We start from the raw sequence: 19,619 nt of genomic DNA, 5'->3' as shown, positions 1-19,619 counted from the left end.
ATCTCCGCGTGACAATACGCGGACGGCCTTGTATAAATGCGAACCAATAGGACCGTAGGACAATAGCGACTTGTTCGACGCGTACGTGTCACTCCCGCATATTTTTTTCTGCCGAAGATGTCGTCATAGAAAATGTATTTTTCTTATTTAGTTCATCCTTTGATAATTTCAATAAATCTTGATATAAAATAAATAATATTTCTCGCAAAATCGCTCGTAACAAACGTTGCTTACTTCTGAACTACGGTTGAATTTTAGTGTTGTCCCAGCTCCTGTCCTGCGTGGTTAAAAGGCTGTTCACGGAGCTGGGACAAGACAATATTGTCCTCGCATACGCAATGCTTTAAGATCTGCAAACTGATAGTTTGCATACACAGCGTAAGTACCTTGGTATATATGCATGGTTTTCGATTGGATCTATTAAATATATAGACTACAGAACAAGCTTATGTAACATTATTGTTATTTGGGAAAATTCTTCAGTAAAATAATGGAACTATTCAGACTTGGGATATTTCTTTACATATCGAAAAAAAATATGGAAATATGGTCTTTCCAGCTAGGAACTTTCTGAACATTGCATAAAGAACACAATGAATTAATAAAATCAAAATTGACTTGTATGCGACTTGGAATAGTTTTGCATTCAGGTGACGAAATGTTCATGTGACACTGTACCATGCGCGAGATATCCTGCTTAGGGCACCTAAAGGGTTAATCAAACCAATATTCAATCAACTGCTCCACAAATGTATATTTTATGTTATGTTTTTTTTCTTTTATTGTGCGTTTTTTAATACAAATAATATAGGTATACATAAATAAAATATAAAAATAAATACATAGTGTATAAAACTATCTGAACATTTTGTTAATTATCTCTGTATATTAAAGCCTTTCTTGTATGTATATTCTTACATGTAAACATTTATTTTTTTTAAAGTGTATTGTTAAGTGTCCTCGGCACGGGTAACCCCAGTGAGGCAACATTAATTTTATTTTTTATGTGGAAAAAAAATAAAAAATTATAAATAAGAGTTGACGGAAATTCTTCTATTAGAAGTTTCAGAACATTGTCATTTATTATAGATCCAAAATCCAATACTTCTATTCTGAAATATGCACCAACAACGAAAAATGTAAATGACATAGCATAAGCAAACGCATATAATCCGATGTCCAGTAATCATGTTCAAATCATTGCTACAAAAGTAAAAGGTACTGATAAACTTTTTTGTTTGTTTTGAGTTATGAATTCAGATTTTTTCATATTTTATTTCTCTAAAATCAATTGCATTCCAATATTTAGTACTAAAAAGTAATCTGTTTTCTAAATTACATTTAAAAAATGATAAATAAAAATAACCTTAAAATGATTTTTTATTACTATAAAAATTTTATTGAGTTTCTCTACTGATTTTTCTTGGTAAAACTGCATTTAAATTATAATAATAAAAATACTAAATCTAGGTCACAAGAAAACCCAGTCATTATTATTTTTATTATAACTCTAAATACTGTTAAAATTATAAATCCTCAAAACTCAATTTTTAGTCCAGAAATTATGTTTTAAAAAATATTTTAACTAAAATAAAAAACGCATTAAAATCATAAATTCAACTTACGTGATAATGAAATGCATAGTCCCTATACATGTAATGTATGGGTTTTAGATAAATCTTAATGGAGAAATAGTGACACTAAACAAAAATATGTTCTTTTCAGTATGGCTAAATAGATAAAGATTGAAAAACATTATAACAGAGATGAAGAACACCTTTTGAAAGGGGAATATAATTCCAGTATTATTTGTACAAAAACATTTATTCAAACTCAAAGTAAATCTTTACCCGATAATCTAATGGGTTTGAAAAAATAGTATGCTTGATTTTGATTCAGGGCTGTGACACTCACTGTCAATAAAAATTGAAAGGTACACGGCTAAAAGGGCTCTATTGGATTATTTATATTTTCGAGATATTAATAGCATTTTTTTTTCCTGAATTCAATAAAACAGAATGTTAAAAACTAACCAAATGTGACTCCGTCTTATAAATTATAGGAAACCAATATGACAAATGCGACGATTGCAAATTGTCATTTTTGTTGATTTTTTCTGTGATAGTATTTAAAAATATATATATATTACATTAATTGAAAATCCAGTGTCCCACAAATAAGGCTTGATAAAATGAAATAAGAGCATTAAATTGTAAAGCAAAGTTTTTTTTAAAAAGTAATGTAAAATATGATTTTAATAAAAATTAACTGCTTTTCATGACGTCGTGCACGAATCAATCAATGATGAAAGAGTAGTAATAGATTTCCGATTTACGGTAAGTCAACTGACAAATCAGCAGAACTCATAGAGAAGAAGGGGAAGAGAACTTAAGACGTCACGTTAAGTAATTTAAAAAATACAAAACTTAAAAAAATCATAGCGCTCATAATAGAAAAAACATAAAAATAAAAAACTTTTTTTTTGGCTTAGTTTAATAGTCTATTAACAAATATATATTATTTTTTTAAAAACCACTGAACTTCCTCATTGTCAATAAATTTTGTATAATGTCACCATCCTTATAAAGATGCGTTACGTTATCGCAGTTCTTGCTTATACTTCTAGAGACAAATAATTTTGTACCTATTCGTAGGTGATTTTCTCAACAGAAATAAAATAAAACAATAGAAATGCTAGTTAGCCCAGTAATTAAAATATTAAATACCGATCTTAAGTAATCAGAAAAAAACCAATACTTATTATATTTCAACAAATAGAATTAACCTTATTAATCAATAAAAAATAGTAACACTTATCTACTTATATTATAATAAACAAAAACACAAATACGATGTTAAGAGGAAAGGCGGTCTTACTTTTCTTCATACAAACGTATTCTTGTATTTTTTCCCTAGATTATGGCACTTGGCAATGATTTTTTACATACTATAAATATTTACCATTGGCGTGTGTCTATTGTTTTGCTTTTTTAATAAATTGTTTCTTATGGGAGCTAGAACCATCCAAAATCCTAAAAAAGCACCTAGTTTTATCATCCGTCTTCGTACGTACGGTTTACAAATGTGATAAATTATTTTGAAAAATTGAAAAAATACCAACACAGAAAATTTCATTGTGATACTCTTTCTATAAAACACATCAAAATCGGTTCAGTTTTAGGTGCGGAAAACAGGACAGAGAAAAGTTGAGTTTGTCAATTTCAATTGGCCAAAATCAGTCCGTCAGTTGTCTTTTTTGCACTGTATCAGGGAAGCATCTGCGAGAGAGCGACAGAAAGACAACATTCAAATACCTATTCGTCAAAATTCTTACCTACCAACCGCCTATCCTCTAAGCATCTAAGAAATGTCCATGAACAAGTAACATTACTTTGTAAATGTGTTTTAAATTATGTATCCATTACAACTATTTTATTTTAGGAATGCCATCGAAGACCTTAGCTAAAAAATACATAGTAAAATAGATTTTGTGAATGTTTTTAGAAATGACTAAGAAGGACCTTTATACATTTATTTAAAAATATTGATAAATATATTTTTTAAAGCTGTAAATAGTTTTATTGGTCCCATTAAAAAAAGCAAAATCACTAGGATTGGTAACTAAAATTATGAAATGAAAAATACTCCTCACAGGATTATATTATTATGTAATCCCATGAAATATTTTCTTACTGATACCTTTTAAATTATCATCATTATTAAAATTATAACTATTGAAAAAAAACATAATTCAACAAATTTGTCTGTAGAATGAGAAAAATTTAAGTATTGATGTAAGGACAGTCTTGAAATTATGCTTCTCTTCCGGATTACTAGAACTCCAGTAATCCGGATTGCCAAATATTCGGATCGTTATCGAGTTTTCCTATATGGGGCTGAAACGTGGACAATGTGTGCACACGAGATGAAGAGGATCGATGCATTCGAGATGTGGTGTTGGAGAAGGCTGCTGCGTGTGCCTTGGACAGCCAGAAGGACGAATGCATCGATACTGGAAGAGCTCCATATTACAACTCGTCTATCAGTGGTGTGTTTGAGAAGGATACTGTCTTTCTTTGGACATATTGCTAGACGTGAGCCAGACAATCTAGAAAAGGAAATAATGTCTGGCCGAGTTGAAGGTAGGAGAAGCCGGGGTAGAATCCCATATAGATGGACTGACCAAATAAAGGTGGCTACGGGGCTAAAATTTTATGAGTCAGTTTGTCGGGCTGAGGACAGACTGGAGTGGAACAGACTAATCAGAAGTGTTCATGGTGATCACGATCCTCAGCATTGAGGGACCGACTTGGAAGAAGAAAAGAATCGAGTTTATAGTCAACGAGTATCTTTGTCAAAGCAATTAACTTTACTGTACATGTTTAAGTAAGTTTTTAATGATTCCAATTCACTGTATTATTTTAAAAATAATAAAAATATTTGAGTAAATTTTGTGGTTTGTTTGCCTTAGTTTTATGGTTAATCCAACCATCCGAATTTCTGCATATCCGGATAACGTCTGGCACTCATTAAACCAGACAATTGAAGTTTTACTGTATTTATAACAATAAATAAAATGTATATTTTCTAAATAAATACTGTTTTGCAGCACTAAACTTATACAATGCATATATTTGTTTAATCAAGTGTGACTTAGTGTTTGTTTATTAAGTTTAATAATGTTTGTAAAAATGTTTCAGCAAATTAGGGTAGTTTTCAGATACAAACAGCACTGTACCAACTGTGGCTCAGTTGAAAACGTAAGTAAGTACTAAGGAGTACTACGAAGCACTATAAACTAAATAAACATATAGTTTTTATAATGGGCAGTTGGCGATATTGTTGCCAATACGCTTGCCAGCATACTGGCCAGCGTGTAGAGTCGCCCTAATAATCTGTCATGGCAATGAGAATTGCCTTAATAAATGTATATAAAATAAATTGTCAATAAATAAATAAATATTTGAAATCTAATTTCGGGTAGTAATATATTTTCTCATTCTACGAATAAGTTTGTTTATCCGTAATAGATTTATCTCCAAGTCTGACTTCAAGAAGATGGAATGTCAATTAATTGAATTTCTCCTCTAGGAACTTGTAAGCGTATTCATATACTACCAACATGATGGCTCCTCCGGGTCCCAATCTCAGGACTTTAGGGAGAAGTCCTTTGTATAAAGCACCAAAACTGTAAAGCATATTTTTCATTTTTAAAACTACATACAACAAATGAGATTTTTTGCACCACAACACGCTAGGAGATCCAATTACAGTGGTGAATTACACCACAGAACACCCAGACTTAATTAATAAGAAAAATCACTTCTAATTTTTGTGTCCTCACCGGGAATTGAACCCGGAATCTTCCATGTGTAAGTCAAGTATCTTAACTACTTCACCACGGAGGCCACAGATGAAGAACCTATGTTTGATATAAAGAAAAATATTTTGAAAGGCAAAAAACAATTATATCAAACAAGAAAAAAATTATGGCAGATTAAAGTTTTTTTTTTTACATCATCATTATTCCTCTTTTAGCCCTTATGGTGCGGTGCATAGGCACTAATAATAATGATATTTAGCTGATTTATATAGCGCCATTTTTGTGAAAAATCACCTCAAGGGCGCTTTACAATTGTATTCTTAAACTTACATTCTAACTAAGCTAAAGTGACATATTAAATTTTCTGATTTAAAATTGAGGGTATGATAAACTAAAGAAATAAGATTTTAGTTGGGATTTAAACTGACTGGGACTGTCGATGATTCTTAAGTTTGTAGACCATTGGTTCCAGACTCTAGTCTTGTGGGAGCAACGGATTTTGACAAGTATTCCTCTTCCTGAATCAAATGCTGACCAAAGAGTAGATTTTCTTTGACATGTATTTTCCCTAATACAAAGGTCCGATAGGTATCTTGGAGTCAAAATTTAAAATGGATTTGAATACTGTCCAGCAGAGCTTGTATTTTATTCTCTCTGGGCTTTTTAACCAGTCCAAATCTCGAAGATGTTGTGAGATGTGATGATATTTTTTTACTCCCGTAATAAGCCTTGCTGCTGCATTGAAAACAGATTGAAGGCACTGCATTGGTATATCAAATGCACTTTATCTCGATCATTTGTTAGGTAAGGTTAAGGATAAGTCATACACTTTAAGTGCAGGTCCAGGGATAGTAAAATTTGGAAGGTAACGCTATGGTTCCTAAGGGAGCGATGCCATCATCAAGTATCTGTGATGTAGTGATGGATGAAAGTATTAAAATGTTGTCTTTACAAACTAGATAGCGCAGTTTTCCTAAAAAGCGTTGTGAGCAGACCGTCAAACGGCAATGCAGTCATTTGCAAGATGGCCGTCATAATAGTACAAACAGTTGTGGAACGTTTTTTCTCATTTAGCAGTAAACATTTTTGCATTTGAGAATGAGTGCAAACGTAATTTGGACTATCAAAAATGGCGGAATTTTAATTGATTTTGTAAGATAATCAAGTTTTTTTTTTTAATTTACACCAAACTTATGCGAAATGCACATGAAGTAAATTATATGATTTTTATAACAACATAAAAATATTACATATTTTATTACAAGAATGAATGAATACAGTATGTGAGTTAGGATGGAGTGGGTTACGTAAGTTTCTTTTCTTTACATCATCTTTGCCAGGAATCTAACCTGGGACCTCAAATATGGTAGGCGAATGCGCTAACCACTTCAATACTAGTCAGTGCAGTCAAGGTTCTTTTTTACAGGCAGAACTGTATTTTCCATCTGCCCAGATAAAGACGTAATGCTTGCCTATAATACGATAATATTCATAAATGGCAGATTTTGGTACTTACCCTTCTTCTTTGTAAACTATAGCGATGGAACTCATTGTTCCACGATACTTAATTTGTCCGGGAATTGGCTGCGGCGCTTGGATTCTGCTCTTCGCAACATCAAATGGAATATTGAAGCATGAAGCGAGAGTTCCCGACACAAAACCTATCGTCACCTTACGGAAGAATTCCTTCAGATGATCCTATAATACATCAAATTTTTATTGTTATCTAACAAATATAATAAATACAAACTTTGAATCAGGATTCTTTGAAATCAGAATGCTTTACTTTTACGGGCTGATTTAATTAAATTTTTATTTTAAAAGGAAAAACCCGCTAAGCCTCTATTTAGAGGCTTGTCAGTTGTCAGCAGGTGGGAAAGAGGGGATATGGAAGCAGGTAACGAAAATAGCTTTACCTATAACACATTTAATAAATACTAGCTTTAAATCAGGATTTTTTACTTTTACAGGATGATTTGCTTTACCTCTAACAAACCTAGCAAAATCCAAAATCTTAAAAAAGTGAGATACGAATTGAAAGTTATTCAGAATACAATTGTTTACAATAATTAAAACATTGTCGGTTCAAAATACGACTTTTATTTGTGAGAATATGACTTTAAAATTATTGGGTTGTTGCATACATGGCAACCTCTATTTGAGTATTGCAAAGTTGGCAATCTCAGCAGTTTCTTGACTAAATCGTGTTTATTTCATAACTAGTTACATACAGAATGTTAATTGGTCATAACAAAAATTTTAAATACAAAAAGAAGTTGAGGCTATTATTGTATCAAGATGGATTTAGCCGGGTTTGCAAATGTTATCCTCATGTGAATCAAAATACTGTCCCAACTTAATGTTCTAGTTTAAAAACACCTTTGAAATAAATATTTCATGTCAACCATGCCAGGAATCGAACCCAAGACCATTATACTTAATTTTAAAATACATTCAATATTACTCACGTCATACTCAGGGAGATATCCTTTCACGCTGTGGTAGAATCCAAAGTAAATCATGTTGAATGACCCATTCCTTGCGATAGTCGCCGTAACTCCCTTATTTAGGCCTTGGAATCCTAAACCTTGAGTTCGAACAATCTCCTTTGTCACCGCCCAAGTACTGGGCATCTGTGCAGCCAGGGTCTTGTTAGACTGCAGAGTGACCTTTACAACTTCAAATGGATTTACAAATATTGCTTCAGTCACACCGGCCCCGAGCCCAGCGAGAGAAAATGTCTACAAGCAAGAAATAAATCATATTTTAAGTTCTCATGATTTTATTTCAACTATATTAATATGAACTCTTTTGCATTATTACACAAGAAAATTTGTAACCATGGGGTTATCCTTTCTCTGCTTATTTTAATAAGTGGTTAAAAACGTTGTTTTAAACTTCTTAGATTTTTTTAGTTGTTTAGATGTTTTTAGTTGTATTTGAAAGTTGTTTTATTATTATTATTTTAGTAAATATTCACAAACCGAATGCTTCAAATATAAATATCATATCACATTTAAAATAAATTTTATGCATTTTTACTACTATTCAAATAATTTTGTGTAGGGAGAAGAGCCCATGTTTTAACTAGCAAATAACCATGCCAGCAAATGAAAATCAAGTTATGAAAGAGAGGGGTTTGAAATTCGAAACTCGGATGTCAGAAAGATCAATAAGAAAATAGTAAAAATAAAAAGTTTTATGTGAAATAAATAAATAGTTCAGAGGTCTGACACACATTTTATATATCCGAATTTGCTTCCAATCAGCATGTGTTTATCGTGCCATACAAAATTTCTTAGGGATCCAGATGATGCCAAGGCTTTACTTGTTTCTTTCCTCACTTCAGAGTATAGAACGCTGTGGTTTGACATTTCAAAACCGAAATATTTACAAAGTACTTTAATATTTTGTTTTACAACTAACACGCCACTGGCTAATAGTCACCCATGCGGAGAAAAACACATATATGATTATTAACCACTAGGTTAGCTACAGATTACAGCAATACAACGAGCCGTAGGTACTCGGGTCGAGAATTTCAAGCGCAAATTGAAACCGTCCGTTGTTGTTAAACCAAACCAAAAATTTGGAATGCTTTTTTTCTATGCAATAGAGCTAAAGGAGCTCTCTAGTAAATTATTACTCTGAGAGAATTATACTTATTTACTTAGAATTACTCGTGTCACTATTTATATTATGAAATATTGAAGTAAAACTAACTAACTGAGATAGATGCTAATGTTAAATTTCTGGGATCCTAGATGAAACTTGTATGACACGCGTTATAAATCATCTTCTTATTCTGTCACTATGGTTGCATCGTCTGCGTAACATGTGATGTTAACAACCATATCTCCCTTAGCCCTAGATTTGCCACATCCTTTTTTCTTGAAAGCGTTTGAATTTATTTATTTTGTTAGTGTAAGAAACTGTTCATGTTTTTTTGGTTTATATTTTGTTGGGACATCTTTATTTGCTTAGTTTCTTTGTTTTTCTGAATATGTTTTTTTTATTATTTGTATTAATTAAGTCCCTAATTGAGCTGTATAACTCGTGGGAATATAATTTGTATGTATACTTTGTATTACATAATCAATATTTTTACTTTTTTAAATAATTGTCAAAACAATTACTCTTCTTATTCTTGTAAGTCCACACTGTTAATACAAGTATTGTCACAGGAAAAAATATTTCAATTGATTGTGCAGATTTAGATTAGAAGAATTCCAAATGTTTCAGCTGTGTAAAAAATATTGTTGCCTTAAGAACTCATATAAACTTTTATCAATATTACATTTTTTTATCAAAATTTCTCAAGAACATATTTGTTCAAATTAATTTGAAATATTTCAATGCTTTCCATTTCTTTTATTTCTTCAGTTAACTCATTGTATAGCTTCAATATTTTGTGCAATGAGTTTTGAGACTCTGTTTCTCTCCTCATTGGTAATCTCATATTTTTTATCCCTAGTTTTATATGTAAGACATTTTTTTTTACAATATACATAAGAGGTAAAACAGAGTAAAAAAAAAAAAGGATAATTACATCAAAAAAAAAAAAAAATCAAATGAAATAAATAAAATAAAATAAATAATTACATAGCAATGAAATACATATAAATAGTAAAAATAGTTAACAAAAATCCCACAAAGGCATGGCCTGTACGTCGGTATACAAGAAAATGTTAATGAATTTTTGCTCCTATAATAAATAGACAGTTATAATATTTTTGTGTAACATAAGAGAAAATAAAATATTCTGTAAAAGATTATATGGTTTTTTTTTTTGTAGTAATCAAAAAAGGAAATAAAAAAATTTAAAATTGGTTAAATTGTAGGTTAAATTTTAAATTATGTTCGATTTATTTACCTAAAAGTGATAACTTAATTATATAAAAATGACTTACCAATGGAGTTGGAGTCGGTGAACCAAACATAAACATTTTCTTGTACTGCTCAAAACAAAAGAACTTAACAGCTCTTTTAGGTGTTTCTGCGAGAATAGGTGGCAAAATTCCTTTCCAGAATGAAAACATTCCCTCGTGTTTGTACATCTTCTTCATGCAGTCTACTATACCACTGTAGTAGTTAGGGTCTGATGGGCTCCCCACTTTGGTAGTTTGGATCTGCAATCGGGTCTTGATCAGGTCCAAAGGATGCATTATGCAGACTTCCACAAACCCAGCACTGCCACCAGCCCCGATCTGCATAGCAGCTTGTTTCAATAATCCTTGAATATCAGACATTTTCTAGAAGAAAGAAAAACAATGAGGAAGTTTTGTGCTACTGAAAATTGGATATAAAAAATGGTTTCTTAGACGTAGTAAAAATTAGAGCATTTCGTTGTGATCATAGAACAACGATGGATATGCAAAAAAAAGCAAAATTGACTTTCTTTCATATTTCACACCTCAGATGTAAAATGTTTTCATGTGTTAATGCTTAGGTTTTTTTTTTCTTTTTTCCTTTTACACTTTCAAGCTGTGTAATTGTTTTGTATTTATACCTCAAAAATGAGAAATTTGCACTTACTTTAGTTTTACACTCACAGTGCGATTTGATCTTGAAAAGGTTATATAAAGGCTTTATATTGCAAGTTGCCAAAAAAAATATTATATTTAACTAACCCAAGTATCAAATTACGTACTTTTGTGCTTATCAAGTAGCTACATAAAGTGTCAAAGCATTGTTATGTCCTGGATCCCTAGCCATTGTGATATTCCCGGGAACGAAAAAGTGGACGCGTTAGCAAAGGAGGCGGTCCACTCCGGGGATCCTGCCTACAGTAATTTAGTACCACTGGGTGATCTCCTTGCTATGACAAAGGAGAAGCAACTTCGCACATGACAAGAACATTGGGTAGCCTCCTCCCAAGCCAAGGGTAGACATATTTTCCAACTGAAGCCAAATGTAACAGAAAAACCTTGGTTTTCCAAAGTGATTCTGAACAAGTTTGAGACATCCTCTTTATGCAGAATGCGCATTGGGCACTGCTGCAATGGTTCTCACCTGTTCAGAATCCATATCTGGGACTCTGCCATTTGCGAATGTCAGCTTGATGAAGAAAATTTAAACCATGTTTTTATGGATGCCCTATAAACTATAAATGATTGTTATCCTGATTTCCTATCCGACTTCTCTGATATTAATATCCCATTCCCTATTCATATTCTAACTCTCCTGTCCCCACCCTATAAACATGTATTTAAAATTCTATATAAATATCTAGTTATAAATTATAATAATAAAAATTTGTCGAGACGGACATCCAGTCTGACGATATCGGTCACGACAAAACCCGGTCACTGGTAAAAATTTGTAAATAAAAGTGGAATAAAACTATGTATATATGTATTTTTATTATTATAATTAAAATGCAGTTCCACCAAGAAATGTCAGTAGAAAAACTCAATATATTACTAGGTGTTAAGATTTAAATATGTTATATTATAATATTAAATGTAAAGTTCTCAAAATATTAAATACTAACTTACGTAAGAACTAAAAAACTTGACACTGGCCAGAACACCCGAGTTGAGAGGTAAAAAAGCCATTAAAAAACGAAGAAGACGAAGAATAAAGTGTCAAAAAAATAATAAAACCACTCTTGTGTAAAGTTGAAAATCACATGCGTCATTATTCTAGGATCATGATGATTTGATTGGATAGCGTAGTTTCTCAAAAATGTACAAAAAATAATAAAAATAATTTTAAAAGTTCACTCGGATAAACCAATGATAGAGTGTTGTGATAGATTTCCGATTTCCGGGAAGCCAACTCACCAATCAGCAGAAGTCTCCGATGAGAACTTGTGATGTCGTGTGGGGAGTAATTTCAAAGTCATAAAACTTTTAAAAAATCATACCGCTGATAATATGATACATTAAAAAAAAAAAATAGCTTAGTTTGATAGTTATTAACAAATAAAAAACCACTGAACTTCCTTATTGTATGTTACATGACGTCATGTTAATGGGGACAATTACCCAACTGTCGATCACAACCACAACGCAATCAGAACACAATACTTTGATTTAATTTTAATTTTAAAGGTCAACACTTCCTTCGCACAAAAACAACATTACTACATTGGTAAAACTATTTACAACCTCATGCCGGAATCCTGGAAATTTATTGGTGCAGTTGTAAAACTGAGGAGTGTAGATATTACTTCTTCAAAGAATTGGTTTTCAAGAATAAAAAAATTGATGCATGTGGAGGAATGGAGATCAATGGTAGTTACAAACATTGCTGATACAACTTTAATTGGCTTTTATATCAACAATGTTTGAGTATCAGTATGTAAAGTGGCCACTTAAACTTAAAAAGTGCTTTCCCTCTCTTCTGCAATAAATTTAAATATGGCTTTTATATGTTTATATATTAACATAATTTTAGTAGTTGTTGACAGTTTCATTTAAGGCAGTACCTACATAACATATTTACAATTACCAAGTCAAATTAGTGATTTATATATTTTTTATTTATTTATATACATAAGTTTATTGTACATTATTTGAGACATAAGTCCCAACTTCATGGGACTAAAAGTCCTGTGTTGAGAGTTAAGATGGGACGAGCAATTAGTTGATATGGACACATGAGTATATCACAACAAATATAGGATCAGAAACCTTTTTTTTTAAAAACATATATATGGAACATCAATATGGTAAACCGTAAACTCAAACATTCAGAAAATCATCAAGGAGTTTCCTTCTCAAATCCCTCCCACTATGGAAAATCCAGTCCTTAACTCTTTTATGTCATTTATGTGTGAAAAAAAACCTTAAAAACAAGGATTAAAGTATAACCAGTCATTTATATTTTGGATATTTTCAATAATTGTATATTAATGTTGTGATTATAATTGGAACAGTATTTTTTTTTTCTGATAATATAAATTGGGTATTATTATTTTACATTTTAGTTGATTGTAAAAATTGTATTAGTTATATATTTAGGATAATTAATAAAATATAAAGGCTATAGAATATTTTGGTTGTTTAAGGTAGAGGAAAATGACTATGAACGGTAGGTAGAATAGTAGGTATACTGATTCTGTTATTTGTCACTGTTGAAAAAAAAACCTGGGTAAAATACACTTTTTTGGACTATATTTATATAAAATCAACTGGCTAAAATATTTGAAAATGTTGTAAGTATTTTTTCTCAATGTACAGTTTATAAAGATAGGTATTTTTGATGCGTGGTATATTCAAATAAAATCATGAAAATTCATTTACTAATTTACTTACGCAATATCAATTCAACTTTGCTGTAAGTACTTATCAAAAGTAAAAAAATAATAAATTATGACAGTACCAATATCACAAGTCAAATTAGCCAGACATTAAGAACATTTAATCTGATAATAATTATTATATCATTATGTTTACACAAGAGTGATAAAAATATGTTTACTTACTTATTATTATTTTAAGAAATGTCACTATGTAGATGTAGATATAGGTATTCAAATCTAAAAAGTTTATTATCCTTATCGAGACATGAGACATCAACTAACTTCGACTGACTTTGACATCGTAAAGTAGGGTTAATTAATTACATTAAACTTTAATGAAAGGAATACGGACGATTTTTCTCTTGTATTATTATTTACAATTTACAACACAAAATATAATAGATTTTCTTAGATCACAATATACCTATAAATGTATATTGTAACAGTAAATTTATTGCGAAACACGAAACAGTAAATATAAATAATAACGACCGAGCGGCCTCGAACGCGTTGAGCTCGTAATTTATGATAGCGACATAGCGAGTTGAAAAGACAAACTGAAAAAGAAAATATTCAAATATGAAGAAAATTGTGGGAAAGTAGTGAAAATTGGTCCCGTCGGTTATAGAGATTTTCGTAGTTCGCGCTTTTACCACGATACCGTTGTGGTGAAAGTAGGAAAAGTCAGAAAATACACCAGGATCTTTCTATCTCGGATGACAATTTATTGTTTACTATCTCGGAAAATGGGTCAACATGTCACAACAATTAAAAAAATTGCAAAATCTCGAGTTATTTAGTGAAATTTAAATGTATTACCTGTCGACGATGGCAGTGTTGACAGGGCGGGTCAGACGTTTTTTTTTATCTAAGAGTGCAATAAATGATCGTACGCCAGCTGTGTTGTGAATTATCTAGTTTCCAAAATGGCAGAAACTAAACAGTTCGCGGAGTACTGGGGCCAAAAACGGTTATTGTAAAAAAGTTTCAATAGTTCCGCAGTTAAATCGTAATGTGCGGGAAAAGGAGTTTTCGTAAAATTCTTTGGATGAATATTTAACGATCGGGATGGGTTCCCAAACCTTAGAAATCCTGAGGCAGGGTGTTTGGGCCTCTGTCACAGGAGGATGGTTTTTCGATCCTCACCAAAATGTTTTCTGCAACACTGTCCATCTTTACCTGTGGTTGTTCCTCTTGTGTCTGCCATTTACAGTTTATTTGGTAGGTTTTTACTCTAATTACCAATACCCTTTTTGCGATAATGTGTAAAAAGTTAGGTTATGGATTATGGTGATGTCATGTCATTTTGTTACAAATCAGGTCAAAGTGCCATTATTTTTAACATTATTATGATTTTCGCAAAATCCCTCGAATTTTATGCACGTTTATTACAAAACTCTATGTGATTATGTGTTAGTAATTTCGCCAATTAATTCTGCAAATCACTTTCAAAGCAGTATAAATCAAAATAAACAATTGGATTCTTTGTTACTAATACACATGTTGATCTAAAATACCTCCAAAGTTTTTCTTATTTTTAATATATTTTATATCCCTCTTAGCTCAGGGTTTTCTAAACCTTGAGCAGAAAAGTTATGGGTACTTATTGATTATTTTATTACCTATAAATTTTAGTCTCAATTTTTCTTCAATCCTCGACTATTTTATCAATCTATTACATAACATGTTATGAATAATTTGTATTGTGTTTTTTTCTCTAAACTATACTAAATTACCACATTTAAAACCAATCTTGCCAATATCAACAATTATTTCTTAACAAAATCAATTCAAGAAAATTAAATAAAATTTTTCAGATTCAAACATCAACGATACAAAACTAAAAAAACTTTCTTTTATATATTATTCAAACTACTAATGTATGCATTTTTCAAATTTGGAATTAAAAATAAAATTTGCCATTCTTTTGTTTACAGTATTTTCCGCCCTCTATAACAGGATGGTGCGTTTACTGCACACTAGTATCTATCCTATTTGGTTTTGTAAAGACATTAAACTATGCACTCCATCACATGTACGATACTTCGGAGTGCATCATCGTACCACCAGATAACACGGCGCCTCCTGAAAAACGACGAATGCAAAAGAGACACAAGTAATCACATATTTTTTTAGACATAAAACTGATTATATTATATGCCATTTATGTTTCTTATGGATATCTACGTTAGCGTCGCCACAGAATGTTCTGCCTCCCGGCTTCCAGAACCAACCTGCTGCCTCTGGTTATACCAATTGGAAGAGCAGTCAGGCAGCTGAACATGATCACTTTGGAAATCGACATCTTTTACATCAGTGAAATTATGTTTAAGAGGCAGACACTCTTGCTTTTATAGAATATTGTGCTTTTATAATATCGAGCCATTGCTCGAGGGTTCCTGGCCTAATATGAGTTAGTTAGAAGCAAAAACGTCACTGTTTCTGTGAAGACCAACAAAATCAGTAGCGAAAAGGCTTTACCTAAATTTGTTGCAACAGAGAGGGAAAACCTTTTTGAGAAGGGAGTATGGAAGTCTAGGCATTTACAGGGTTTATGACCTGTCATTGGCTGGTTTAAGTGGCCACTTTACATACTGTGTAACATTCACCATTTATGAGAAAATCCAGATTCCCTTTTCAAAAATGTTTTCTCTCTGTTGCAACAAATTGAAATCTAAATAACTCCCTAGGGAGGAAATCCAGCCTGTCTGCAAACATTTGGACATACTCAAAACATTGTTGAAAAGACTTTATTTTAATATTTCACATGCTGTCCCAATATAACACCTTGTTATTTTGTTTTATTTGTAATGTTACTTTGGTCCAATAAAAATGAATGTGTTACTTATTTTTGTACAATTTTTATTCTCGCTTATATTGTGTCTGTGTTTGCAGAGATGATGAAGATTTCGAGCTTCAGGTTTTGAGTGGAACCCGCACAGCAACTACGCAACAAAGCGACAATGAATCTGTTACATCCAGGGATTACCAAAAGCCAACAACCAGCACTATTGGTAATATTTCGTCTTTTGTCTTTTTGCTATCAGCAAGTATAACACATATACATAATATAACACGTTTACATCACACACTAGTATACTTCCTCCTTGTGAAGAAAGCGGCATCTCTAAGTTGAATCCTGAAGTACGATATCATATGGTTTTGGTTTTTGAGGTATAATAAATAAAACATATCCGGTGTCTCCACATTTAAACCTAAAGTAATCACTTAAAGGTGGCACAAACCAATTATTACAATAAAAAGCGGTATATTCCTTGTTAATAAGTATTAAAACGCAGCTCAAGTTTGTAAATTTTTTTTGTTTATTTCGAAGTACGAGAAGCATTTTATATTTTCTTGATTTTTCACAACATTTCACTTTTCGAAGATGCCACTCTCTTCATTAGGATGGCAGTATAAATCACATAAGTTTTACAGCACAATTTTTTTTATATAAGTTAATATTTTACAGATCTCAAAGTCGATGTTCATCGAAAGAATAGCTCAGAGTCCAGCACCGAGGAAGTAGGGGGCGGTACTGGCCGCGGGACGGGAAGGGGAGGGCGCGGGGTGCGGCCACACGCGCGGCGACGCTGGGCCAAGCATCGTTCCTCCCACCCTCAGGAGGCTCTCCGGATGGAAATTTGTTCCAAGACCGAAGATGCCGTGGCTGTGAACATCGATCGGGATGCCGAAGAGATTCCCCCACGCTCTGCCCCCGCCGATGCCGACTTTCCCGACTCGGAGCGGTACCTGTCCAAGTATGCTCGCCGCCTGAGCTCCGACTCGCGCGACAACGGTGAGGCGGCCGGGTACCGGGTGCAGGGTGCGCGGCGCTACTTCAACGTGTATCCCACGGAGGGCAGGGCCAAGTCCGCCGCCACCTTGGCGCAACCCTCGCCCTGCCACGCTGGGTTGCGGCGCGACTCGGTGGCGGCAGCCTCCAGCATCCAGCTGCCGCTCATCACGTCCACGGCGGCGCTGGTGGCGCATGTGCGGCGCCACTCCAACGCGGCAGGCAGTGTGGAGCTGGGTTACGTGTTGGACGGGGACGGTGGGCGGGGTGATGCCCCTGGCGTGCGCCGCATTAAGAGCGCCGCCCTCGAGATCGGCTGCCCGCCCCCGAGTGTGTCCAACCTCTCCCCGCACCCGTGCAGCGCCGAGACCATCGGAGGACAAGTCCTGAAGAACCCCGAGAGTGCTGTGATTCCCCCTCCCAGTAAAAGTCTCGTGAGAAACCCTCATCTCAATCTGTGGCCCAAATCTACGTCCGGTTCTGTAGAAGGAAACAGTTTGCCTTACATGAGTTATGGTTCGGAAATTGTATATCCCATTGCGGAGATATCCGACGAAATGCAAACATCGCAGTGCCAAGAAAGCGATCTCGAGTCCCTCAGTAGCCGATGTGATACAGACTACGAAGAAGATAATGGGGCTAGTGTAAAGCGTCAACTACGCAGATTCGACAATCCCGCAGAAATGAATTCTTCCGATACCGAATATGAAAATAATGGATCCAGATCCCCTCTACTAGATAAGAATGACTGCCTCAATGACATCAAAATCGTTAAAAATAAATCTGACAAATCCGAAATGGAGCTTAAGAAACAATTAAACGGAAGTGTAAAAGGTCTTCAAAAAACCAACTCCTTCTCCGGAGATACTAAACCTAGTGATAAGCTGAAATGTGATAGAAATAATAAACTTTTAAAAAACAATTCTTTTAACGCCGCTTCCTCCGTCGTTGTTGAAAGCGACATTAAGGAATCTAGAGATTCCACCGATGATGTAAATAATAAACAATACGAGTGCCGAGTAGTCGAAAGTAGTGAAAAATCTCCGGTGAAAATTTGTAAACAAAAAAGTAATAAATCAAAAACTTTCGATCCCGGTGATTATTTCGATAAGACAAGCGCAAGTTCCAAGGATTTTCTATTAGACAAATCTAGTGTAGATTCGAACGAGTGCTTGTTACAAAATTTTGAAAGACACAAACAAACTTTAGAATTAGAAACGGAAGAAGTGAAAAAACCCCCCGATATAGAAACATCCAATTCTAGCGGCAGTTTAGAAATGCAAGATGCCCGTCAGGAAGTGGCTACGGAAACTAGCGATATAAGTGATCTCAAAACTCTTTCGGGTACACATTCTAAAGAGGATACGGAGCCCAAACTTCAAAGTGACGAAAACAGCTTGTACGGTATTACTTGGTTATTTGACGAATCCAATCACTGCCAGGAAGATGTTCCTCAGGGTATGGAAGAAGATGCTACCGCGTCATTAGAAGGCTCTCAAAATTGCAAGCCCTCGTGTTCTAGTGCAGACTCTAATGGTAGTTGTCAACGAAATTTAGGAGCAATCCCGAAACAAATAAAAAACCTAACAAGGACAAGAGCATCTTCGTTAAAAGAAAATAAGAAGAAAGACAAACATAAAGATCGAGACCCAGAGGGACCAACGCAAGAGCAGCTAGACACGGTTGAAGCCCATTCGGCGTTAGTTCAGGGACTGGAATGCCTGTTTGCTGCAACTAAAGCAAACACTGTTGTGATGCCTCCTCTTAACAGAGAAGAAAGACTGCGCTGTCATCGCCAACAGGGGGAGCAACATTGCAGAGACAATCAGAAACAGAGGAAACGATCCATAGAAGAAATGGCTCAGACCTCTACCAACACTATTCTGCCCACAACGGTGCCTCTATTAGCCGCATTTCTGAATTCTAGAGTGGATTATCCCCATTTGCCAATTTATTTACCCGGAGAAACGGATCCCTGTTGTTCCGAAAATCGGAATGCCGGGGGAGATGGAACTTATTACGAGCTACAGCGTACCCGGCCTCTCATGGACCGTAACCACCGTAACAGAATGAGGAAAATAAAAAGATCAACCCGACAACGAAACAATGAACCTAGTCAAGTTAGCAGTGATAAACCTAAAGAAGAAAATAAATCAGACTCTGGAAATCTTACTAGTACTTCCTCCAGTAATGTTCACTTTGCAACTTCCTTCGAAGATACTACTGACGGCGCTATACATTGTTTCATGGAC

General features: G+C 33.8%; 1 protein-coding gene across 2 annotated transcripts; it reads right to left on the bottom strand.

Annotated features, from left to right (window-relative positions):
* Positions 1-768: 768 nt before the first annotated feature.
* Positions 769-14,505, bottom strand: LOC148273408 (mitochondrial 2-oxodicarboxylate carrier). Of its 2 annotated transcripts, none has more exons than XM_088238747.1 (5): positions 14,391-14,505; positions 10,234-10,575; positions 7,792-8,064; positions 6,840-7,021; positions 769-5,188 (listed from the first exon to the last, which is right to left on the bottom strand). In XM_088238747.1, exons 2-5 carry the CDS (start codon positions 10,570-10,572, stop codon positions 5,071-5,073), a joined length of 912 nt encoding a protein of 303 aa, XP_088094873.1. In that variant the 5' UTR covers positions 10,573-10,575; positions 14,391-14,505; the 3' UTR covers positions 769-5,070. The 2 variants fall into 2 exon arrangements, with proteins under 2 accessions (XP_088094873.1, XP_088094874.1); XM_088238748.1 differs by lacking the exon at positions 14,391-14,505 and adding an exon at positions 13,755-13,874.
* Positions 14,506-19,619: the final 5,114 nt, after the last annotated feature.

The sequence above is a fragment of the Micrasema longulum genome, unplaced genomic scaffold (genome assembly GCF_059751315.1).
Source record: "Micrasema longulum isolate JH-2025_06_02 unplaced genomic scaffold, ASM5975131v1 h1tg001958l, whole genome shotgun sequence".
Classification (NCBI taxonomy): Eukaryota; Metazoa; Arthropoda; class Insecta; order Trichoptera; family Brachycentridae; genus Micrasema; species Micrasema longulum.
Note: the sequence above shows the minus strand (reverse complement) of the source record. Positions and strands in the feature narration are given on the sequence as shown.

What these genes read in the sequence shown, in the direction of transcription:
- LOC148273408 (XM_088238747.1), bottom strand. Translation starts at nt 10,572, where the DNA reads ATGTCTGATATTCAAGGATTATTGAAACAAGCTGCTATGCAGATCGGG. An exon ending in GATATCTCCCTGAGTATGAC is followed by an intron (nt 7,022 to 7,791) that starts GTGAGTAATATT and finishes GATGTATTATAG; the next exon opens with GATCATCTGAAGGAATTCTT. An exon ending in ATAGTTTACAAAGAAGAAGG is followed by an intron (nt 5,189 to 6,839) that starts GTAAGTACCAAA and finishes TATGCTTTACAG; the next exon opens with TTTTGGTGCTTTATACAAAG.